The sequence below is a fragment of the Podarcis muralis genome, chromosome 7 (genome assembly GCF_964188315.1).
Source record: "Podarcis muralis chromosome 7, rPodMur119.hap1.1, whole genome shotgun sequence".
Taxonomy (NCBI): domain Eukaryota; kingdom Metazoa; phylum Chordata; class Lepidosauria; order Squamata; family Lacertidae; genus Podarcis; species Podarcis muralis.
This window is the reverse complement of record NC_135661.1, coordinates 71568335-71587112: the sequence shown is the minus strand read 5'-3', so window position 1 is coordinate 71587112 and position 18778 is coordinate 71568335. Positions and strand designations below refer to the sequence as shown.

General features: G+C 44.6%; 1 protein-coding gene and 1 non-coding gene across 3 annotated transcripts; both read right to left on the bottom strand.

Annotated features, from left to right (window-relative positions):
* Positions 1 to 4943: 4943 nt before the first annotated feature.
* On the bottom strand, positions 4944 to 18034 carry PPP1R8 (protein phosphatase 1 regulatory subunit 8). Of its 2 annotated transcripts, none has more exons than XM_028742752.2 (7): positions 17897 to 18034; positions 13632 to 13692; positions 12242 to 12395; positions 9549 to 9769; positions 8911 to 9055; positions 8647 to 8711; positions 4944 to 7415 (listed from the first exon to the last, which is right to left on the bottom strand). In XM_028742752.2, exons 1-7 carry the CDS (start codon positions 17983 to 17985, stop codon positions 7062 to 7064), a joined length of 1089 nt encoding a protein of 362 aa, XP_028598585.1. In that variant the 5' UTR covers positions 17986 to 18034; the 3' UTR covers positions 4944 to 7061. The 2 variants fall into 2 exon arrangements, with proteins under 2 accessions (XP_028598585.1, XP_028598586.1); XM_028742753.2 differs by lacking the exon at positions 17897 to 18034 and adding an exon at positions 15797 to 17880.
* LOC114603673 (small Cajal body-specific RNA 1) lies at positions 12820 to 12986 on the bottom strand. Its single transcript, XR_003708145.2, has one exon.
* Positions 18035 to 18778: the final 744 nt, after the last annotated feature.

Below are 18778 nucleotides of genomic sequence, written 5' to 3'. Positions count from 1 at the left end.
TGTCAGGATTCAACCTCAATCTGTTAGCCGCCATCCATCCTCCAACCGCCTCCAGACACTCACACAGGACCTTCACCGCCTTCACTGGTTCTGATTTAAAAGAGAGGTAGAGCTGGGTATCATCCGCATACTGATGAACACCCAGCCCAAACCTCCTGATGATCTCTCCCAGCGGCTGCATGTAAATGTTGAAAAGCATGGGGGAGAGGACAGAACCCTGAGGCACCCCACAAGTGAGAGCCCAGGGGTCTGAACACTCATCCCCCACCACCACTTTCTGAACACGGCCCAGGAGGAAGGAGCGGAACCACTGTATAACAGTGCCCCCAGCTCCCAGCCCCCCAAGACGGTCCAGAAGGATGCTATGGTCGATGGTATCAAACGCCGCTGAGAGATCCAGCAGAACTAGGAAACAGCTCTCACCTTTGTCCCTAGCCCGCCGGAGATCATCAACCAGTGCGACCAAGGCAGTTTCAGTCCCATGATGAGGCCTGAATCCCGACTGGAAGGGATCCAAATGGTCCGCTTCTTCCAGGCGTGCCTGGAGTTGTTCGGCAACCGCTCGCTCAATCACCTTGCCCAGGAATGGAAGATTTGAGACTGGGCGATAGTTGGCCATCGTGGCCGCATCTAAAGATGGTTTTTTAAGAAGCGGTTTAATAACCGCCTCTTTCAGCGGGTCTGGGAAGGCTCCCTCACGGAGGGAAGCATTCACCACCCCATGAAGCCCATTGCCCAGTCCTTCCCGGCTAGCTTTTATAAGCCAGGATGGGCAAGGATCCAGGAGACAGGTGGTTGGTTTCAAGCCTTCTCACCCCTCCACAATGCTTCTCCCCGTTACACTGGGGTGGGGGGAGATATGCTTTATATGTATGGTGCATATGCAACCTAAGTCATGTTTAGAAATGCACTCAAGGCACCTTTTCAAACAACAAATACTCCCTAGAGGATGAAGTGATATGCAGGTTCAGAACAACAAATACTTAACCTGAAGGAAATATGAATCAGTTGGAATCTTTTAACTTTAAACTCAAAACGTATGCACACATACGGTATGCAGCAACACTGATACAATATGCAGTCAAGCAAGTAGCATATCATAGATACACTCCCACTGAAGTTGGATAGAGAAACAATAAACGGAGGTGGTTTTTTAATGGGAAAAAAATGATGAGTGGATTTAAAAAACCCCACTGATGTGCAATTTTTAAAGTTTCAGCTTCAGTTTCTCTTTCAAAGAATAGCCTGGTTGAAAATGAAAGCTAAATTTGAAGCAAATGCATAGTTTGTTAGAATTTCTCTATGAACCTCTTAAGAAGTGATGAAGCTTCCGCTTTCATTCTTTTATTCATTTATTTTTTAAAGAGAACTTTGTGGAAAATGCTATACCGACAATGCCTTGGCCCCCAACATCAATTATCTGCTGAAAATCCTTCAGGATCCTAGCAACACAACATTTAGGGAACCTACTGAGGAAATGTTTGTTTAAGAAGGCATTCCCTGAAGTGCGGCCTAGTCGTTTATTAATTTATTAATTGTACATCTATAGAAATGGTTTTATTGTTTTTAGAGTTTGTATGAATGGTTTCAATTGTTTTTTGGAACTTTTCCAGGGGTATATTATCTCGTTTTTATCTTGCTGGACACAGCTTTAATGGCTTCTGGCTGTGAGTCAGTTTCTAAATTAACTAGATGAATACATTACATACGGGAAGCCTGTTCTTCTCCGGTCACTGATGACTATTGACATCTATTTCCTGGAAGTCTCACTTTACACATGTACGCCTTTCAAATCTTCTTTTTGAAACTCTTGTTTCCCCCTCCCCACAACGCACCTATTTTCATGCATCACAAGGCAGAATCACACACATTCATGACCAACCTTTGTAAACTCAATAATGGCTTTAAAATAAAAAAAAGTGAGTCTGTTTTGGTCACCCTTGTTACAAGATAGAGGTTCAGTGGTATGATCCATGGTACGTACTTGGGGCTATCATTTTGCTGTGGTCTAAACCACAGAGCCTAGGGCTTGCCGATCAGAAGGTTGGCGGTTGGAATCCCTGCAAAGGGGTGAGCTCCCATTGCTCGGTCCCTGCTCCTGCCAACCTAGCAGTTCGAAAGCACGTCAAAGTGCAAGTAGATAAATAGGTACCGCTCTGGCGGGAAGGTAAACGGCATTTCTGTGTGCTGCTCTGGTTTGCCAGAAGTGGCTTAGTCATGCTGGCCACATGACCCGGAAGCTGTCTGCAGACAAACACCAGCTCCCTTGGCCAGTAAAGCGAGATGAGCAGCGCAACCCCAGAGTATTCCGCAACTGGACCTAACGGTCAAGGGTCCCTTTACCTAAAGCAGTGATATAGGGTAGGTTGCTGGCGTCCACAGGGTGGGGGCTAGTATTGCCCCCCCCAGTGGACTGGGCAGCCCACATGGAGGGTGAACAGAGCAGTGGCCTAACACATTTATTTGCAACCACCAAAGGGGTTAATTAGGAAGCTTAATGCACTTATTCACAACACCAGCCCAATGTGCTTTATGCAACGGCCAGAGTTCTAAAGACCTCACAAAACTTAGAATACAGTGGTACCTCGGGTTACAGATGCTTCAGGTTACAGACTCCGCTAAGCCAGAAATAGTACCTCGGGTTAAGAACTTTACCTCAGGATGAGAACAGAAATTGTGCGGCAGCGGCGTGGCAGCAGCAGTGGGAGGCCCCATTAGCTAAAGTGGTGCTTCAGGTTAAGAACAGTTTCAGGTTAAGAACGGACCTCCGGAACGAGTTAAGTTCTTAACCCGAGGTACCACTGTAATAGAATTGTGGAGCTAGAAGGGACCCCAAAGATAGTCTTAGTTCAATCCCCTGCAATTCAGGGAATTCTTAACATACGGGAGCCTGCTTGGCTTTACAAATGTGCTAGCAGTTTTCTTTCACTATGTATCAAGAGCCAGTGTACTATAGTGGCTAGAGTGTTGGACACCCACTCCCCAACTCGGCTATGAAGCTCACTGGGTGACCTCGCCATCTCTCAGCCTAACCTATTTCACAAGGTTGTTGTGAGGATAAAATGGGGAGAACCATGTTCATCATCTTGAGCTCTTTGGAGAAGATGTGGTAAAAAAAGTAAATATTATTATTATTATTATTATTATTATTATTATTATTATTATTATCATCATCATCATCTTGGAAGTCCCAATTAATACAGGAGCATACATACAAAGTGCAGAATACAAGATTAAGGTTTCTTTCTGAAATGCTATAGTTTGTATGCATAGTGTGTGTTGGTTTTTTCCTTTAATTTCCTGCAAGATTCTCAATTTACCAATCAGGGGGTAGTACCTTTCAGTTCCTGATAAAACACCAGGAATCATTTCTTTTGCAGGGGTAGGGGGTAGAAATCTATTAAAAACTTGCACAACAAAATATAGTACAAAAATAAATAGCCCTCAGCCACCTGTTAAATCAGGTTTAGCCACAATCACAACCCCCCTCCCAAAAAAACCCACCCCAATTTGTTTTCAGCATCACCCTGTGCACCAAGTTCAGTGGTGCTTACTCCCAGGTAAAAAAGATTGCAACCCCATTTGGCTTTATAATGAAATATGCAACCTGACTATGCACCTTTATTTTCAGAGAGGGAAAACTCTACATTTGATTAAGGCTTCTTAGGGGATGCAAGGAGGACCAGGGGCTGGAAAAATTCAAAAGATAGGTGGTTTCCCTAACTTTATCCATAGGGGCTGAAGCTCTGGCTCTCTCCTTCAGCAGGGTGCGATGGAGCCGCAACACCTGAGCCCCTCTTCTTTACTTGGGAAACAAAATGTTCTAGATTTGCCCCCTGCACCACCAACAGAATTATGACAGGCTGAAATTCTACAGATGAAGAGTTCCCACCATTGAACCTCCATAGTGGGAAAGGCTGCACACACCTGTTTAATTTCACCCTGCCACCCGGCTTTGAACGCACCAACATCCTGCAGTTTCCTGCACTTTGGTGGTCATATCGTCCTCCAAGGCATGTAGAGTGGCCTTGGTGCAACCATGGTGGCCAAAAGCGCAGCAAACCAGAAGAGTCAAGTTTCTTTAAGGAATGAGTGGGAATTAAAGCGGCCCGCTTCTAGAGGCCCACTCTCATAAAAGAAAAAACAGGGTTTCCTGGTTCTCCTTTCCACTGAAGCTACACCCCCCAGCAGGAACCTGGGCCGCCTAATACATCAGCCATGCAAGCCCAACAATATGGCAGTTCACCATGCTATCTGGAATTTGCCAGAATGAACATGCTCTGCTTGTGTGGAAAGAGCTATACAGGTTTTCAGTATGTTTCTGGATGCTGGGTTTGATCCACGAAGTGTTTAAACAGCCTGGGTCCACTGTATTCATATATTGTATTCTATGAACCTGCCTGATGACTTAGATCAGGGGAAGGGAAACTGTTGTCCTCCAGATGCGTCTGGACTCCCAACTCCCATCATCCCTGACCACTGGTTTTGCTGGCTGGACCTGATGGGAGCCCGACATCTGGGTGGCTCCAGGTTGCTTGCTTCCAATTTTGATCCTGGCTGGTGGACCTGATCTGGGTACCCATCTCCTTCCGAGGTCAGATGGATGGCAACATGAGAAAGGACTTCTTCTGCAAGCACATGTTTGGAACAGCATGCTTTGGGCCAATGCTTCTGTCGTTTAGGTGCCATTTTATATTCCTAGGCTTTTAAAAATTTCTTTATTGGACTCTGCTTATTGCTGTTATTATTATTTTCTGTTAGCTTGTTCATGGATTGATGTTCTTCCTGGTTTTTTAAAAACATGATAAGCTGCTTCAGAAAATACTGTAAGCTGGGCTGGTTTGAGAAAAGAAATATTTAAAACAAATAGACCAGAAATGGCAAAGGATCATTTCCTGGGCCGACTGCGCTGTTAAGATTTGGGATACACATTGAACTCTCAATTTGGCAAAACAGTCATTTAATTTACAGTGTAGTAAAGGTTACAGGTAAAAAGCTCAACAGAGTGTGAAAAGGCCTATTACACAAATGTACAAACTTCTGTACAGAGCCCCACACCTTTCACTCATCCTCCCCCATGCTCAACGTTGGCCAGAACTGGCTTCCAAGAAATTAAAATTTTGAAATTAAAAGTCTGCATCATCCCACGGAGGTGAGGGGCCAAGACCTGCAATCAGTAAAATCCCAAGGGACACATCTTGCAAAACAAGTCACTTAAAAAAAAAATCATTTAAAATCCAGCAAGGGAAACCTTAACTGCTTTAAACTGGTCACATATCCTGAAGAGCTGCCTTCCATACCAGAAGACTGCTTAATAGCCTGGTAAAAGTTAACTAAAAATATCCCAAAGATGAGAGGTTGCAAGTGAAGCTACAGAAGATTTGGAGTATGGAATCCTACAGCTCACGAGCCATTTCATCACAACCTAGATTATGTTGTTATATAACTACACAATATAGACACAACTTCATCTTCACAAAAGGGTCCTATGTACACCGTCAGATGAAACAAAAGCAGATTGTGTAGAAGTGAAGTGACTTCAAGACATTCCATTCAGACTCCCCCCATTGATAGAATACGTTGTCTCATTTTTTAAAGCAGCAGCAGATACCTGAATTATTTGGCCCCAAATCTCTGTCCCGCTCAATACTTTAGGTGGTAAATGGAACCTTGGATAGTTGTAATGTTTCTGCAATAACAGACACAACCTAGCTGTATTACTCACTTTTTAAAATCCCACTTGGTTCATTTGGAGGACTTAAGAATGTGGTTAACTCCCCACCCCCCTGGGGAAAACCAAACCAAACAGGATGTGCCTGACTTTGGCTGAGCTTTGACCACTGTTCTGCCATGTTGTACTACAGGGAATGGTAAAACACTGGAGATACTATCTAAGTACACAGAACCAAGAAGAGACCCATCAAGCAGTGTGATTACGAGCCTGCCCAGTGCCAAGAGCCTGGATAATAAGACTCTCAAAGACAATACAACTCTGCTTCCATAGTTACTTTAGTGTGTACAATATACACATCTCAATCAAGTCTTTTGATTCCAAACATCTGGAACTAGAGCCTTAGAGCTACTTTTGGTTCAACGAAAAACTGAAGTCAATAGGTCAAACTGCACAATGGTGGAGCTGAGATCCGGAAACTATTTTAGCTCACGCAATAACCCCATTTGACAGAACTGCAGTCATTATGCACTTAAGAAACTGGCTAACCTTTCATGGGCTTTGGGATTAGTTCGGGGGGGGGGGAAGAACTGTGTGACAAATTCTGCTTGTGTATAGGAAACCAACCCACACGGAGTGTTATGCAAGTACACTGCTTTTTCTCTGGAAGGGCCACTGTTAAAAGAGCTCTCATTTGATATTCCTTTCCTTCCTGGTGCATTCAATCTAGAATGCTAAGCAGCAAATAATCTGCTTGATTTTCATTTTTTACCATTTCCCTGTGCTTCCAGCCTTCAAGATGATACTCACTTACAAGGCAAGCACAACGGGCTGTACCTAGACTAAAAGCACTTCATGATCCGCATGTTTAAAAGCAAGCTATGGTTATCTGACTTACATGAGTACTACTTATACCCGAACCAGGTGCTTCTTTAGAGAACTGATCAGGTCCACATACACTTCTGAGGATGAATGTTTACTTGAGACCAGCTGGTTAAGCTTAACTCTGTAAGACAGAGTTGTTAATTTTGACTCTGTGTGACCTGACAGTGCCCCTTAAATTCATGAATAACCTTAGGATAAAAATAACCATGGTGCCCCTTAAATTCATGAATAACCTTAGGATAAAAATAACCAGGGTTGAGTAAAAGAAGAAAAGGCTGTTCGGCAGTGTGGTTCCGCAGATGGGGGGGAGGGTGCCTCTCTTTTCTAGATGCCTGTAGAGTTCTTCCAAAGGCTGGTTTTGTAGGGGAGCTTACCCCTGTAACCTGGCTATGACACAGAGTTAGGACCCTGATTCTGAAAGCTGTGGGTGCTGCACTTGGAAGAGTTTTTTGTCCACTCTGGCTGGTTGTGCTCCTGTCTCCCAGGACAGATCAAGCTCTGCTCCTCAGATCAAGAGAGAAGGGGTAGGCTTCTTGCCCGGCCAAGCTTCTTTTGCATACTTCTTCTTCTTGGGCTCATTCACAACTTCGGGATTAAAGACAGCAGGGTTTGGAGCTGGGTTCATGGTGACCGTTGAGGGTGCAACCGGAGTCAAGTCCACATCCGGGGCAAGATTAGGATAGGGCATTGGCAGGCCTCCAATGAGCGCAGTGCCGTGAATGCTATGGGCCTGGGCGCCTGTCTCGTTGTGAGTGGGAGGCAAGCCGCCGTACAATCCTCCGCTATAGGGAAAGTTCTGCATGCGCCGCGTGGCAGACTCATCCGCGCTCAGGGAACCGGAGTTGTCCATCCGCTTTTTCTGCAGTAGAAAGGACAACTATTTAATTTTTGAAACAACCTCCCAATACAAACCACTGAAGAGGAATCTGTGCCTCCCTCTTTCCAAATATCCATTGGTATATATTAAATCTTCATAATTTATATGGTGTATGAAGAATTAGTGTTTGAATCGGCTTGGTTTTCATGTTCGATGTGGCCCTCGGGTGGATGCAATGAGTTGCTTAATGCAACTACTTTGTAGCATCAAGCCCTTTCCTGTCAGTTCCATCATCACATTCATTAAGTACTTGCTGGAATGAACCTGGCAAGGAGTAATACCCTCAGGGAATTAGTTGCTTAGTCACAACACAGTAAGAGGTTCCAAGGATGTTATCTGTTTTATCTGGTTTAACCTAACAACTCTCCTTCCTAACAGAACATGATGTCACTTGGCATGGACAAAAAGCAGAGAACAGCGGGAAACATATTATAGCCACCTAGGAAGCTGCACAGAATACAACTGCATTATAGAGCAGCAGGAAGTGGTATTAACAACATATTATTTTTTTGACAATCCAAATCCTTCCTGAGTTCAAGAATTCCAAGGCACAGGCCTAAGTAAGGCTGACACTTGCAACTGTGACTGCCTTGAGGTGGCTGCCTTTGGTGTTTTCTTTTTAAGTACAGTGGTACCTCGGGTTACATACGGGTCAGGTTACAGACTCTGCTAACCCAGAAATAGTACCTCGGGTTAAGAACTTTGCTTCAGGATGAGAACAGAAATTGTGCAGCGGCGGCGCAACAGCAGCAGCAGGAGGCCCCATTAGCTAAAGTGGTGCTTCAGGTTAAGAACAGTTTCAGGTTAAGAACAGACCTCCGGAACGAATTAAGTACTTAACCCGAGGTACTACTGTAATGGAAACAACTCATTGATCGAGGAAAGAGCACAGCACGAGCTTGCCAGAAGCCTTTTTGTTGCATTAAAAAAATTGACTACTTAGAACTTAACCATGTCTTTCTAAATAAAAAATAAATTAAAAAGGTTAGACTGCAATCCACAGTACAAAGCAAAGGTAAATTAGTAAAATGTCATTAGGACGCAGCTGCAAGTCTTATTTACACGTCTTACCTATAAACATATTTCTATTGGTCTAGCAATAAAAAGAACCAAACATCTGGATCTAATATTATCCTGGCTACAACTATCCCTATCTAAGATAGCAGTTTTCACAGGCTATGTTAACAGGCTGTTTTCTGATTTAGAAGCATACCTTCACTGGGACAACTGCAGTCTGTACCATGTTTCTGAAGCGTCCAACAGAAGGGTCCACATCCTCTGTATGGGTAAATCAGATTAAAATGCCGTGGTTAGTTTTAAAATGGATTTTGAAGAGTGTATTCAGCACCAAAGGGGGTTTAATGCCAGCTTTCTCAAAGTGAAAGGTTATTACCAGCAAAACCTCTATACAATAATGCTCACGGAACAGACAGCAATATGCAGCGAGGCCTACATAGAACACATCCACAGTGCTCACCTGGATTGATGATTTCGTCATCATCACTGAATGTTACTCTGGAATTCTTTCGTTTTCTTTTTGGTCTCTGGATATCCAAATTTCCTTCTTCTATAGTTAACGTGGAGATCCTCTTATTATGGGCTGTGTTGAATTCTGTCAGGTTCTAAAAAACCAACGAAGAATAAAGATTAAACTCCCCATCTCCTGCCCCCATGAGCATTTAGGACTGCACAGGCTTCAGGGTGCCCACAATATTATAGGAGCAAGCCAACAGCAAGTCAGCTGGTAGCCTGCCTGAACAGTCACCTGTTTTAGCCGGGGGAGAATGGGAATTTGGTCTAGTGGTCTGAAATAGCACAAGACTCACGCTTGTGGGTTGGAGCCCCATTTTGTGCAAAATGTTCCTGGCTTGCAAGGGGTTGGACTAGATGACATTCACAGACCCTCCAACTCTACAATTCTATGAAAAGGTTTGGCCATACTTGCCAGACCATGGGGGGCTGCAAAAGTAGGTATGTCACACACAAGCACAGCCTAACATTTGCAAGGTCAGAAGACTTTTGTTCTGGTGCTGTTGCTTATGCCATGCTTCCAGCCAAGGAACCCCGTGCTCCCTCCACAAGGGAAAATGGGTGTCATGCTGCGGGTGAACTCACATCTAATTCTGTCTCCTCTTCTGGAAGTCCAAGCAAACCCTTGAGCTCATCGTCCTCACTGGTCATCTTCTCGTCTCCTTTTACTGCAGAGGGCAACGTCTGAGGTTTTTCCCTCAGAGTATAGGCCCTTGTGGAGGCACCAAAGGAAACTGTAGAGTCAATGGGAATCTGCTGTGGTTTATGAGGCTCCAAACGAATATGACCCAAAAACGTGCCATGTGCTGGGAATATTGGAATAAAAAAAGAAGAAACTGTCCATTAGCTGTCAGTTCATTCAAAGCTAGATGTGGGGCCCCACTGAAAGTATATGAAATTATTTCACTGTGTTCTTCCAGGAAAATCTGAATTAGTTGATTAAATGAAACATTTGCAACCCAATTCTCCAAGGCTTTTGGAACAGCTTCCAAGAGACAAGCAGCACTAAACAGCCAGTGTTCTGCAATTTTGCTTGCTATGGCAAACGATCCATTGGCCTCTGGTATGAGTCAGAAGGAACTTGGGTGGTTAGAGTAATTCTTCAGCTTGAAGAGGTTAGTTTTGTTTGTTTTCATACATTTCTGTTCTACCTTTCTTCTGTTACAGAACTCAATGTGGTGTATTGGCTTTGCGTTTCCCCCCTTACAATCAAGAGGTATATACATATGAAATAAAGTACATAGGTGTTCCCTGGTGGTCACCCATCCAGACAGTGATCAGACTAAATCTGCTTAGTTCAGTAAAGTGGCAGGCTCATGTGCCTTCAGACCACAGCTGAGCTATGCTTTCAGGAGAAGAGCTGCAGTTCTAGGGCTGGCTGTGTTGACACATGTCGTGGCAGCAGCAGCACTTTCCTGCCTGCCCAGTGCTCTCCAAATTCGGAGTTAGGGAAGGGGCTGGAGATTGTTCCTGAAGTTGTTCTTGGTTTCCACAACTATGGGGTTGGCCCCAACCGCTCCAGGTCCAAACTTAAGAGCTGGGGGGGAGGGGAAGTGAATGTCCTTGACAAACATGTAAGCTCGTAATTGGGGGAGGATTCCGGCACCCTCAAATTTTGGCTTTGGGACGAAGGCCAGCCAAAATCTGTGAACCCTTAGAATAGCAATGAACACAAGTCAATAAAATACAATACAAATTGACAGTGGCGACAAAAGACCATGGTGTCCCTTTCTGAGTGTGAGCTGAGTGCAGCAACTTATCTGAAAAAGCCACAAGAACAGATCAGGGATGAAGCTCACTAGGGTGGCCATTGTAAAGCCTTGGAGCAATTGCAGTGAAGGCCCTGTAATAATAGTAATAATAATATAGCTAGGGGGAAGAAAGATGACTTGAGAATGTTGCTCAGAGAAGTACTGTTTCAAGAGCACCTTCTCCAATTTCCACCACCCACTGCCATGGGAGTCTTAAAGCTATAGTGGAAACCACCAGGGCATCCTTTTTGGAAATGACACCATCAGGGTTTGATGGTGCACCAGGTGCATTTTGCACCTAAAGGTACTCCATTTGCGAGCACCTCTGATGGTGTTTCCTGCTTGGCAGGGGGTTGGACTCGATGGCCCTTGTGGTCTATTCCAACTCTATGATTCTATGATTCCAAAAGCCCAGGTGCCATTTTTTTGCACCTGGCTGACACTCAAGGATTACTGAAATGTAAGTGCTTTGAAGCCTCGAAGTATATATTAAGGATAGACAATATGTTAAGGAGTTTAACAATAAAGAGTATAGTATTTTGAAAACTGAAGTATGGTACCAATATTTTCATTGTAAACACCAAATTAAACATCTATTAACAATTTCTGCTAAAAATGTGATATTAACAACGTGTCACTTATGTGAATTGCGTATTACCGTATTTTTCGCCCTATAGGACGCACTATTTCCCCTCCAAAAATGAAGGGGAAATGTGTGTGCGTCCTATGGGGCGAATGCAGGCTTTCGCTGAAGCCTGGGGAGCGAGAGGGGTCGGTGCGCACCGACCCCTCTCGCTCTCTAGGCTTCAGGAGAGCCCCAGCGCCAGCCCCACAAGGTCGGGGGACAGAGGGAGGCGGAACGCCGCCATCCCGCTGTCTCCCGAAGTGGTTTGGAGGCTGACGGCGGGGAGACCCTGCCGCCAACCCCGCAAGCTCCGGGGACAGAGGGGAGACGCAGCGCGTCTTCCTGCTGTCCCCGGACCTGATCTGAAGGCGGGTGGCAGGGAGAAGAGCGCTTCTCCCCGCTGCCTGCCCCACAAGCTCTGGGGACAGCTGGGAGACGCAGCGCGTCTTCCCGCTGTCCCCGGACCTGGTCTGAAGGCAGGCTGCGGGGAGAAGAGCGCTTCTCCCCGCTGCCGGCCCCACAAGCGCCTGGGGGGGGGGGAATACATTTTTTTCCTTTATTTCCCCCCCAAAAAACTTGATGCGTCCTATGGGGCGAAAAATACGGTAGTTCATGCTTTTCAAAATAATAAATAAAAAGTGTTGCCAACCCCCCCCCCCCCCCAGTGGGGACTAGGAATTCTGTTTTGGTGCCTACAACCCAGGTCCCAGAAGCCATTTGGCTCCTAGCTTTTCTATCCCAGCTTCTAACACTGGCCACCATGGTTCCTATAATGAAGCCTTTTTCTACTTCAGCTAAATGTAAGGATAAACAAATCCCAGATCCCTTGAAAATTCACCCCAAGCATTCCTTCTGTGCCACCCCCCCCTGTATATTACCTGGTTAATTATCAATCAACTTACTGCTGTTGAGGTCTATAAGAAAAACCCTCTTCAGATGTTTGTGGTAGACTAAGGCAGCATGGACCCGAGAGCATGACTGGTGATCAATGGTGAAGTCGCACAGGTCAGGGTTTCTCCCAAAGAGATAGTATTTCTTTTCATCAATGATCAGTTTCTATGATAAGACATCAGACAGACAGCAACATAAGGTCACTAAAAGACATTTCCAACATGACTGCTGCTGCTACAGAAGACTATGAGCTATCAGCAACAGAGGGAAGGGCTTATCCATTTTTTATCAGTGCTGCTAGACCAGGCATCCCCAAACTCGGCCCTCCAGCTGTTTTGGGACTACAATTCCCATCATCCCTGACCACTGGTCCTGTTAGCTAGGGATGATGGGAGTTGTAGTCCCAAAACAGCTGGAGAGCCGAGTTTGGGGGTGCCTGTGCCAGGGGAGTGGCCATATTCAGTTACAAATTAAAAATTATGTTCCATGCAGGAATTATGTTTCTGATTCAATGCTATTGGTAAAGATACAAACAGCTTTTACAAGTTCAGCTTCACTGCTGTTGAAGCCACAAGATGGGTAAAAACTCATTTGTGCCTCTGAGTTATAACCCAGTGTGATTCTCCACACACTGAGCTTGATTACTTCATGGCTTGTTTTGATGTTGCACTTTTTAGACCTAGCCGATCACTAGTTATACCTCTGAACTCGAAACGAGAACAAAGGTAAAGATGGCTTGGTTAGTATCAAGTGCTTAAGAAACCTGTGTGAATTGAACAACATATGTACGTTGCAACTGACAATTTACAGTGTGCTGCTTTCAGCTTTGTGGGGCTCAAAAGGTATTCCATCTTAGGGGATGCTTACAGCTCAAACAGACAGGTGCTTAGTTTGGAGGTAAATATCTCATGTTAATAAGCAGAGATATGGGCAATTCTTGTGTCAACACAGTCCATTCCTTCCTTGGCATGCTACAATAGAACTTGGACCTAGGAGCCCTTCAGCACATCACTTCGTCATACTTGTCTGTAAAATGGAAATATCTGGGATTCAGTTACTGTGAAAACTAACACAAACCCCTCAGAACAGCAAAAAATAGGTTTGCCCTTCTAGTTCTGAACTGTCACCTGTTAAAAGGTGATGCCAGAAGGAAGCACTGGGTACCAACACCTGCTTCTAAGGTACTTTGGGATACTTGGATGCATAGTGGGTATTCAAGCAAAATGGGAAGCAATTAGGGGAGCCTGCTGAAAGTGCTCACCAGACATTGCGGGAGAAAAAGAGAAAAGGATGCAGGAGATTTTGTTGCTGTGCTTGATGCTTGTGATTATTTCTATAGCTACCCAGTACTAGAAGTGTATTCTTGGTCCAGGATAATTTGTTCTGCATCTATTTTCATACCTCAATAAGTTTGTCTCCTTTGACTACATCCAGGTGCAACCCAGGTGGAGGCTTTCCTGCCCTAGGAAACAAAAACAGAAATATGTTTTGTTTTGGAATAAAGTCACATTTAGAACCCCTACAGTTACCCATTGATCTGAAGTCGCCATAAAAACAAAATCCAACTCTCATACTTTTTTTTCTTAAGCAATATGTTAACCATAAATGCTGCAACACATTGAAATTAGATAGATGGAAAACCTGGACTTTAAGACAGGAAATTGGTGCAAAAAGTATGAGCTTAAGTGAAATTAATAGTCAGCACCTTTAGGACACTGCCATGTACATGGGTCTTCAGACAATGTATAGTATGGCACTACCATAAGACGAGATGCTGGTCACTAGCTTACATGGCTCTAAAGTGGAATAGATTGGGCCAGGCCTACTCATGACTACTGGCAAGCAGAATCTGTATTAAGAGAAGAGCCATAGCTCAGTGGCAGAGTACACGCATTGGATGCAAAAGGGCCCAGATTCAATTCCCAGCATCTCCAGGTAGGGCTGGAAAAACTCCTATCTGAAAGCATGGAGAGCTACTGCCAGTGAAAGTAAACCAGGGATGGGGAACCAGTGCCCTCTAGGCATTGTTGAACCTAAATTCTCATAATTCTGGATCACTGGCCATGGCAGGTGGGGCTGATGGGTATCCATCCATATCTGGTTGTTCTCTATCCCTGAGGTGGGTGGAGCACTGGTCTCAGTGTAAGGCAGCTTGCTTTGATATTGCATACTAGCTGGCCTTTTGCCTGATCCAGTCGGGCTTTGCGCATACCTTCAGTGGAGTAAGACCTACTGGCACACCCCTTTTGATAAGAACTCCTCTACAGTAATGGATATCTCATTTAAGCAATTTAGTATGGAGGAAAACAAAAACTGTGTTTGCAAACACTTAAGGTTTTCTGTGTTATTCAGAAGTCATTATACCTCATTTAGAGGGGCTTGTTTGTAATAGTGGCTAAGAGAGTGAGCTACAAATTGTGAGTTCCGCATTCAAATCTGCTACGAAGTCACTAGGTGTTTCCGCCTCAGTGTCTTACACCATCTACAACATGGAGCTTGTTTGTAATAGTGCAGGCATAGGCAAACTCAGCCCTCCAGATGTTTTGAGACAATTCCCATCATCCCTGACCACTGGTCCTGTTAGCTAGGGATGATGGGAGATGTAGTTCCAAAACATCTGGAGGGTTGAGTTTGCCTATGCCTGTAATAGTAGCTAAGAGAGTGAGCTACAAATTGGGAGTTCCCCATTCAAATCTGCTACAAAGTTGCTAGGTGTCTCACACCATCTATAACATGGGGATAATAATATTCACTTTACAACAGAAGTGAGGAATTGGGTTTGGCCAGTGGGCGCAGCTGCTCACCTGCCAAAGTTCAAAGGAGCTCACTTTGACCATCTTTACAGTGGAGCCCCTTTGAAGTCCATTTGTGGGCATCATATGAATTCAAATGGCACCTGCACTTGGACAAAGCGGGGCTCACGGATCAAGGAGCTCCATTTGCAAAGCAACAACTGGGAGCTCACATCAAGTTCTCAACTGTTTGTTTGTAGCCACATCTTTACCTGTCTCACACTTGACATCACACACATTGACAGGTGTGGGGCTGGTGGATGTAGTTTGGGGAAAACGGCTTTGTTAGGCCTAATTAGTTCCATGAGCTGGAGGTTCCTTGCCCCTTGCTTTACAGGGTATTTGTAAGGATAACAAGATAATGTATATGAAGTGTTTTGAACACTCAAAAGCGATACAAGGTCTTATTAATTTAATTTTTTCAGAGTTCATTACTTAGGTTTTCTCCATTAGAAAGATGAAGCTCACTCAGTGCATGTCACAATGTCTTAGGAACACCGGGGTTGTCTTATACTGAGTCAAACTATTGGTCCATTTAGCTCAGTATTGTTAACACTGGCTGGCAGAGGTTCTCCATCTTCAGGCAGGGGGTTCTCCCAGTGTATTTGGAGATGCCAGGGATTGGACCTGGGACATTCTGCATGCAAAGCATTTCTTGCCCAATCTGTGCCAGATATGTACTAGAACTCACTGCTAAATAGTTAATTGCTGGAGAACAATACCCAGGGGCACTGTTCCTCTGTGTGGCAGATAGAAGCAACCATATGAACTTACCTGAGCCCCAAGGTTAGCATCAGAGGCCTTCCTGTCATTACTTAAAATTCAGATTGGTGGGTAGAGAAAGGTCCTTCTTGGTGGTGGTGACATGACTGTGCAGCTCTCTTCCTAGGGAAATCCTACAAGCCCACTCCCTTCCCATTTTTAGGCGGCCTTTTAGAATTTGTTTTTATTGTCAGGCTTTTTAGGACTGGTTGGTTTTTTGTTGATTAGATTTTTATACTGCTGTTTTTGCTGTGTGAAACTGTAATTTTTATTTATTTATATTTCCTGCTTTGTGAGCTGCTTTGGAAAAATAGTTTTTAAAGACCGGAGAAAAAGCATCTAACAACAAGGGTGGGAAAATATTACAATATCCTTCCACAGAAAAAGATAAATTGGAACTTGATTATATGAAAAATATGTCATCTATCTTCCACTCACTATAATTCTTCCTTCTGTCATTAAGAAAAGAGTGACACAGTGGATAGCTCCAGCTATAATTAGCACAGAAGGTAAAACTTTGCTAAGTCACAACCCAGAGAGCTCTTCTGATGACTTAGCAGCCCCGTCATCAGAGAGTTCATTAGACTCTCAAAGGATATTAATTATATAATTCATTGTTTAACCAAAAACTGAAACATTACATCTGTATCAAAAGATAAACCTTTGTGGGCAGTTACCAAAATCCTTTCACTGTGAACATATATGACATACTTCCAGTCCTGTCATCAAAACCTGTCCTTCCAAGACCAGCTTTGGCAAAGTAGGTTGCAGACCACATTACACTACACCTTCTGCTTTGGAGGAAGGAAGAAACTTAATCTCTAAGTCACTTTGTATGTATGTATGTATTAGGATGAAAAGGGCATATTCTATAACTCAAATGCATTCCAATGTGTTATACTACAAAAACTCATCCTTTCCTTTCAGTCCTTCAGCATAATTTCTGACAGCTGGGGCAAGCACTATGACCAGAGTGACCACTGCTTTTTGTCATAAAATTTCTTACTCAAAAACAAATTCCCAGAAAACACAGGTGCAGTTACCTACGTAACTCCTAGAATTGGCACAGAAGAAAATTGTTTCTGTATGAAGAAGAAACTGCAGGACACACACACTTAGTAGGCTCAACACCCATTGAAGCAATACCGAACAAGCAAAATGAATGATCCATTTCCAGCAGGGAGTAATCCCTCAAAGACACATTTTCTTTTGCTTCTCCATCCCACAATACTAACACTTAAAAAAAAAAAAAGTTTTCTGAATTTTAGACATACTTGCATGACCTAGTTCTCAAATAAAACAAAGAATTTTCCTAGACACCTAGGTGCAATTAGCATGTAAACACCTCAACAAAGACAGAATTCACAGTGCTGGCCAGTACCTGACAGCGGAAAAACACACATAGGCAATACTGAGAATTAGACGCAGGTCACTGTGTACATCTTTCAACACAACTCCAGAGAGCCCCAGGTTTCATGTTTTGCTTAATCGCCCCAGCCATAAACATGACCTGCTACTCAGACCTTAACAAACCGTCATTCCTCTTTGCAATAAGGTTGTCTCTCCTCCAAAGCATTGCAGCTACGGGATCAAAATGTGCCTCTGCGCAGGGGCACCCAGCCACAAATGCTTAAGGTGCAGATCAAACATGACTAGAAGCACTCACTCCCATATTTCCGAGTTTAGCAGTACTGAATGAAATTGTTTTACTAGACAGGCACGCTCGGTGATAAAACGGGTCGTTTCCCCCCTTGCCTTCCAAGGCGCAGAAATACCCTCCCTTCACTAAGAGACAGACACTCTGCTCATGTTCAGAGACGCCCTTTAACTCCACACAGCAGTGTAAGAAATACGTTCTCTGTCCATGCTCAGAAGCACCCTCCGTGAGTTTTTAAAAATTGATTTTTTAAAATATATGTTAAATATATATAGGTGCATAACATTCCAGGGCGCGTAGCACTTTCCCGGTCCTTCCCCCGCTTGCAGGGGCTGCTGCACCCAGGCCCACTCCCCGCTTCATGATGCCGCTCCCGTCTCCCCGGGGGAAATATAGGCCCTTCTGCACGGCGGGACCCTTTCCCGCTCTCCAGCGCCACAGGCCCCCGCCCTCACCAGGTCGGGCAGTCAAAAAGTGGGAGGATCCCGCCACCGCCACTGCCGCCGCCGCCGCCACCACCGGCAGAGTTCGCGTTCGCCGCCATCTTGTGACTGCCCCCATTCAGCTGGGCGCGGGGCACGCCGGGAAGCTGGAAGACCCGGCGGGCGGGAGGCGATCCCGGGATGCACCGCGGCGAGGCTTGTGTGTGGAGGAGGGAGTAGCGCGGGTCCTGTCTGGTCTGGTGTAGAGAAGCTCGAGCGCGGCGTTGCGTAGCGACGTCAAGGCGACGGTACGAAAAGCGCGGGAACCTGGCGGTGCGCTTCGGCTTAAGCTCCGATGTCTGTCAGTCGCGTGGGATGCCGCGGCGGCAGCGGCCATGTTGACGGCAGAAGTCCAAACGGCCCAATGCGGAGCGCTGGGCTTCGTCTCATTTCCCCACTCGGCCCGCTCCTTAACTGCAATCTGCAGGCTTCACTCTCATTTTCCTCCCCTTCACTTATTTTTGATGTGTAATTCATTTCTTACTGTATTACAAATGGTATAAGCACATTACACATAAAAGGGGAAGAAGCGTCGTGATGCACGTTATCAGTCATTGTATTAAATTATCTAACTTTTTGTAACACTGGCATCTCCTGAGCAAGATTTTGATAAAACTATTAGCTCTAATCCATTGGTTCCCAAATGCTGATGACCCTGTGCATATTATCCACTTTCACTTTTCTTTTTTTTAAAAAAACCCCTCACAGAATGGGGTATACACTATATTTATCAGGAACAGCATTTCAGAAGTTCCTGTCACTTGTGTTAAAAACTAATTTATTATGATGCAAACTTCCAGACACAAATTCATGTCAGAAGCATTAACTATAAAATTTATTAAATTATATTATGCA

Coding starts and splice junctions, on each gene's coding strand:
- PPP1R8 (XM_028742752.2), bottom strand. CDS start 17,985: ATGGCGGCGAACGCGAACTCTGCCGGTGGTGGCGGCGGCGGCGGCAGT. Junction 13,693..17,896: donor CTTTTTGACTGCCCGACCTG/GTGAGGGCGGGG, acceptor TTTGTTTCCTAG/GGCAGGAAAGCCTCCACCTG. Junction 12,396..13,631: donor AAGGAGACAAACTTATTGAG/GTATGAAAATAG, acceptor GTCTTATCATAG/AAACTGATCATTGATGAAAA.